We start from the raw sequence: 6,364 nt of genomic DNA on the forward strand, positions 1-6,364 counted from the left end.
GGAGAGCTGGGAGAAGGGTAGGCGTAGGTGGGGCTAAGCCCAACTTCATTGTTCGCGGGACCGACTCTTTCCGAAAGAGCCCGTTGGCAGCGCCTGCGCAGTGTACGCTCTTTGTGCCGGGCTGCAGCTCGCTGGTTGTTTGTGTGTCTCTCCGGGGCGGTGGAGGCGGAGCCTCGGGGGCGTGGCCTGCCCGTCGCATCCCGATTGGGCTTTGTCGGGGAAGTGGGCGGCCGTAGGGCGGAGCTTCTGATAACAACACTCGGAGCTGGGCTGGGGCTATTTGTTGCTGCACCGCCACCGCCCGATTTACGGCCCGCGCTTCTCTCTGGCTCCCTTAGCAGCAGCCGCCGCCGCCCTGTGATCACTGGCTTCACTTCCTCCTCCTCTTTCCGCTGAGCCTCTTGCCTCCTAGCGCTATGACCGTCGTCTCCGTCCCGCAGCGGGAGCCGCTGGTCCTGGGTAGCCGTCTTGCTCCTCTTGGATTTTCTGCCCGCGGTTACTTCGGGGCCCTCCCGATGGTGACCACGGCTCCGCCGCCTTTACCCCGGATCCCGGACCCCCGCGCACTGCCTCCGACCCTCTTCCTCCCTCACTTCCTAGGGGGAGACGGCCCCTGTCTGACTCCCCAGCCTCGCGCTCCAGCAGCTCTACCCAACTGCAGCCTCGCCACGGCGGTAGGCACCCCTCGTGCAGCACCAAAGAAGCGGCGAAAGAAGAAGGTGCGGGCCAGCCCGGCGGGGCAGCTGCCTAGCCGCTTCCACCAATACCAGCAGCACCGGCCGAGTCTGGAGGGTGGCCGGAGCCCGACGTCGGGCCATGGCGGAGCGCAGGAGGTCCCTGGCCAGGCTGCCGCTTTGGTCCCGGGTTCTGCGACCGCAAGCCGAACTGAGGGAGAGAACCCAGTCCCTGCGCCGCTGCTGCCCGCGGCTCCTGGCCAACCCCCGCTCAGAAAAGAGGTAAGGGACGTGAGGGGACGTGGGCCCCTTGGGGAGTTCCGGCCCTTGGACGGCTGCAGCCGGGGTCTCGGGTTTGGGGCCCTGCGGTGAGAAGGTCGGGAGGGTGGGGGCGGGGAGAGGGGCGGCTGTTTACTCGGGAGGGAAGTTTCCGTGACGCCTGCTGGGTTCTTGCTGGGGGGAAGAAGGGGGAAGGGGAGGCATGCGCTGGCGCTGCTGATTGGCTCCCTTTGAACAGCCAATGAGAGGAGCGGCTGCGCCCCAGCAACAGCCCCGATTTAGAAGGCTGGCGGCGTTCCAGGGGGTTTCGGCGTTCCGGGCGCGCGGTGGGGTGGGGATGGGCAGGGGCCCGCGGGAGGGCTGACGTCAGCGCGCGCTACGTGCCGAGCGCTCCGGCGCTCATGAAGAAGGCGAGGCCGGGAGGGGTGGCGGGCCGCTTGTGGCTTCCTGCCTTGTCGATCCTAGTCGGTGAATTCGCGTAGACTTGTCTCTAACGCCCCGGTATGGGAATTGGAGTGGGCCACACGCGGGTCGATTTCCTTCGGCCGGATATTTGCTGAGATGTGAGGTGCCCCTTGTGGGGCGCCCAGTCCAGCTGCGGTTCTGCCCTTAGTCGCACTTTTAAGTTTCAAAGTTGGCAGGAGCGGTGTTGGAGTTCTTGCCTCTTTGAATCGGTCAGTTTTGTGTGCTGGTTTGTCAGATGAACTGAATTGAACGTTTAACAATTTCCACTATGTACTGGGACTTAATGGAAGGTAATTTTATTACTTGTATAATACTAAATAATTTTGACGTTATGCAGTTTAATCGCCGTGCTATTGGACTAGGATAAGATAGAATAAAATGTAAATGGGATTAAATCTAAAGTGATTTGAGGGTGATCTTATCAAAGTAAAACGTTTTCTTTTAATTTCTATGACGTTTTCATGACAATAAGATGAATATAAGTTACTGCTATTTGTTGCAAGAATATTGGACCGAGTTAAGAGATTTGCAGTTTGACTAGCTATGCCCTTGGAAAAAATCACTAAATTTGCCCCCCCCCGTCTTAAATTATGTTCTCATATTCCAAGTTTTAAAACTTCATGACTCTTGAAATATTTGTAATAATCTAAAAGTGAGTTTTTGCACTTTTTGTGTCCTGGCCAGTAAGATTCCTTCTTTTTCTAGAAGAATTATTAAAACCAGGGATCTCTGTTGGCAGTTACCCTTACTGACATGGAATATGTTACCTTGTACTGCGGCTTTCTATTTTTGTGTGCTGCTTACCTATCATATTATAAGTGTTGGAAGGGCAGTGACCGAATGGATTATCTTACACCTTTCCAATCTGTGCTTCCTATAAGGGCCACTTCAGTTAGGAAAGTGATTGGAATTAGGGAAGCAAAGCTCTTGAGGCAGTTGTTAAAATAAAAAGTAGGGGACAGATAGGAAACAATTTTTTTGGCACACGTTTGGAAGAGAGCTCGTTACTCTTCCTTACAGTTGTAGAAAGATGACTTGGGGTTAGTTTGGGTTTTTTAGTTTGCCATTTTAGAACTGGCTCACATGTTGCATACTGATAACTAATGGTGGTGATTAATTGGATCTTTAGTGGCAATCAGAATAAGAGGCGAGCATATTTGGACATCCAGTGATAATGTGCACCAAGCACATAAGTATTTTATCAAGACAGTGAACTAAAGTCTAGGGAAACTTTTTAAAAGAAAAAGTATAAGCTATGCTGAGGTTCATAACTGATTTTTATCTTGAAACTGTATTCACTTTTGTGTTCCTTGTCTTTGTAGGTTTTAAAATCAAAGATGGGAAAATCGGAGAAAGTTGCCCTTCCCCACGGCCAGCTTGTTCATGGCATACACTTGTGTGAACAACCAAAGATAAACAGACAGAAAAGCAAATATAACTTGCCACTAACCAAGATCACCTCTGCAAAAAGAAATGAAAATAACTTTTGGCAGGATTCTGTTTCATCTGATAGAATTCAGAAGCAGGAAAAAAAGCCTTTTAAAAATACTGAGAACATTAAAAATATGCATTTGAAGAAATCAGCATTTCTAACTGAAGTGAGCCAAAAGGAAAATTATGCTGGGGCAAAGTTTAGTGATCCACCTTCTCCTAGTGTTCTTCCAAAGCCTCCTAGTCACTGGATGGGAAGCACTGTTGAAAGTTCCAACCAAAATAGGGAGCTGATGGCAGTCCACTTAAAAACGCTCCTAAAAGTTCAAACTTAAATTTCAGATTTCAGTATGTATGTAAAGCATAATTTTTCCCAAATCCCTGGACTCTTTAAAAGAAAATTGGTACAGGAATGGAAACTTGCCTTGTTGCAACGTACAAGTGCAAAAGATGAGTTTAAAAAATTACATACAAGCAGCTTGTATTATATTTTATATTTTGTAAATACTGTATACCATGTATTATGTGTATATTGTTCATACTTGAGAGGTACATTATAGTTTTGTTATGAAAGTATGTATTTTGCCCTGCCCACATGGCAGGTGTTTTGTATATATACTATGGAGAAATTTTAAATGCGTGCTAAGGCATATGGAAGACCGATTTATTTGCACAAGGTACTGAGATTTTTTTCCAAGAAACAGCTGTCAAATCTCAAGGTGAAGATCTAAATGTGAACAGTTTACTAATGCACTACTGAAGTTTAAATCTATGGCACAATCATTGTAAACAAGGGGTTTGTCTATGTTTCTCTAAATTGATTTCTGCCTTCTAATCTGTAATTACTGGAAAACTCCTGTTCCCATTTTTGCCAAACTTAATTTCTGGTTTTTGGTATATATCCGTTCAAATTTAAAATGTCTCTAATTTTAATGCCAACAAAATTGGTTGTAATCAAATTTTAAAATAATAATTTGGCCCTCCCCCCTTTTAAACTAGTCTTGACTCTTTGTGTGTGACTTTTTCATGTCTGAATGTGAGACTAGGAGATGATTTTGTGTGATTGGGTTTTTAACTTTCCATTTTATTGGTTGAATGTCTTTGGCTTATACTAGTTATCCATCCTCCCTCTATGAAGAGGATCCAATAATTCTGTCTCTAAGAGGAGGAATTCCCCATCTCACAAATGGAAATAGTTGTGGATAAAAGTTAAAGCTAGTTATTTGATAACTTTTTTTATGTGAACTGTTTTATAAAAGTACCATTTGTCTTAACATACCGTACATTTTTCATAGGGAAAAATGACACTTGTTTGGTTTACTAAATTTACATTAATCTTGAATGGTGGTACTTGAGCCAAAGCAAACATAATTGATAAAATAGTAGATGGAGATTTTGGATTCTGAAGCTTGCTTGAAGATAAATATGGCAGTTTATGTATTTTTACTTTAAAATTCAAACTTTGGTTCATCTGAAGTGTGTGTGTGTGTGTGTGTGTGTGCGTGTGTGTATGAGAAAGGTGCTACTAGCCTCTTGAGAAAAAATAAATGGAAGCATCTTAGATATTCTAGCACTATTTGGTTCACACGAGAGGGAGGGAAGACATCTTTCTGACTGTTTAAAGGTGGGTGATGGTATGTGCATAACCTTAGAATCACTAACTTAGTAAGCAATGCCAGGTGTGTGTGTGTGTGTGTGTGTGTGTGTGTGTGTGTGTGTGTGTGTGTGTGTGTGTGTGTGTGTGTGTGTGTGTGTGTGTGTGTTTCATAACCTAGCTAATCATTATTCTTTGGCACTGGCTATCACCTAATGCTTTATTCTATTCTTAGGTATATGTAGAGAAATCAGCTATACTTCAATATTAAATATAAATTAACAGAGCTGTCTTTTAAAAACAATACATTTAGTGGGCCTGGCCAGTTAGCTCAATTGTTTAGGTGAGGGTTCAGATCCCCGTACTGGCCAGCCGCCAAAAAATAATAAAAAATAATAAAAACTATGTTTAGAGAAGCTTACTTAAACTAATATGAAAATATAAGTGAACTTTAAACCTTGTAAAAACAGACTTTATAAGAGTGTTAAGAGTTAACACACTGGCTAAAAGAATGGTTAAAATTTTTAAGGGAATGACTTGAGGGTAGATTATATTACAAGGTATTAAAATAGGTCTTACAGTGTAAAGTGAACAAAACTGGTTAAATTATACTGCAGATGATATATTTAGTGAAAAGTTATTAGTGAATTTAAAAGTTGAATAGCTCTGGTGTTCTAGTGAAATCTGTCTTGTGGCTCATTATTGTTCAGCCAACTTTATTTTTCTCCCATTGGAATCCCTTATATCTCCTCCAATGTTCCCATAATTATATTTGTTTGGTTTTGTGGATATACAAAGCAAACAATGTGTGTGTGGTCACCAGCTAGCTTCAGGCCTAAATTTAAAGTAGTAGCCTGGTAAGGGGGCTCTTAATCGCAAAGGGGTAAAAAGTATATGTGTATGTGAGAGGAAAAAATTGTTGAATTCCGTGGCACTTCACTATGGAACAAACATCAATATGTGGTTAGTATTTTATACTGAAGTTTTTAGATAAATCTGTACAGTTGGATACTGAGTTTATTCAGCTCACCATTGATTTAGTGACACTATAGGAAGAGCTGCCTTTGCATTAATTTTGGTGCTAAGTATTTTGTTTGTGTCCTCTTTGTAGGCAGATAAGGAAAAGGCAACAGAAGATCAAATTACACTTTTTTTTGTTTTCTGATGGCTGGCCAGTCTGGAATTGACCTTGATGTTACAACACTATGTTCTAACCAACAGAGCTAACCAGCCAGCCCCAAATTACACTATTAAAAAGTTGACAGGAGCCATGCTTTTCAAACTTTTAAGATCTTAAAGTACAAATTTTAGGGTGCTTTACATTGTTTATAAGTTAAAGACTGGGATGTATTAGTCAAGTAATCAGCAATTTCTTAGCAGGACCAGCATTCAGGTTTTTGGGCATACTTATACGTTCGTCCCTGTGCTTGAGTGTAAAGCTAGTATGCCATACTAATGTGAGACTTGAATTAGGATCCCATCATGCTATGCTTGGGGAAAATCATTTATATTTCTTTTGCCTAGTAGATAACTTCAAGCTCTTCTGAAAACTACAGTACTTGCTGGGCTGGCCCGTAGCTCACTCGGGAGAGTGCGGTGCTGATAACACCAAGGCCACGGGTTCGGATCCTATATAGGGATGGCCGGTTTGCTCACTGGCTGAGCGTGGTGCTGACAACACCTTACTGGTCATCTTTCAAAAGAAGGAAAAGAAAACTACAGTACTTGCTTTTTTATCTTTACCTTCTCTCTTTGTTTGCTCTCTAATTCAACTTCTAATGTTGAAAGGGAACAAAAGCGAAGCCCAAACCCAGTGTTTTAGTCCCTAGCACCAGGCCCCAGAACTGCTGGCACCCACCTAGCCAGCTGTGTCAGTCAGCTGGATATAGGATTGTGAGATGCCGTGGCTGTGGTGGATAGG

The 6,364-nt window shown here is 43.8% G+C and overlaps 1 protein-coding gene across 1 annotated transcript; it reads left to right on the top strand.

Annotated features, from left to right (window-relative positions):
* Positions 1-275: 275 nt before the first annotated feature.
* Positions 276-3,844, top strand: PNRC1 (proline rich nuclear receptor coactivator 1). Its single transcript, XM_063097125.1, has 2 exons — positions 276-956; positions 2,741-3,844. Exons 1-2 carry the CDS (start codon positions 417-419, stop codon positions 3,182-3,184), a joined length of 984 nt encoding a protein of 327 aa, XP_062953195.1. The 5' UTR covers positions 276-416; the 3' UTR covers positions 3,185-3,844.
* Positions 3,845-6,364: the final 2,520 nt, after the last annotated feature.

Source organism: Cynocephalus volans, chromosome 5 (assembly GCF_027409185.1).
Source record: "Cynocephalus volans isolate mCynVol1 chromosome 5, mCynVol1.pri, whole genome shotgun sequence".
NCBI lineage: Eukaryota > Metazoa > Chordata > Mammalia > Dermoptera > Cynocephalidae > Cynocephalus > Cynocephalus volans.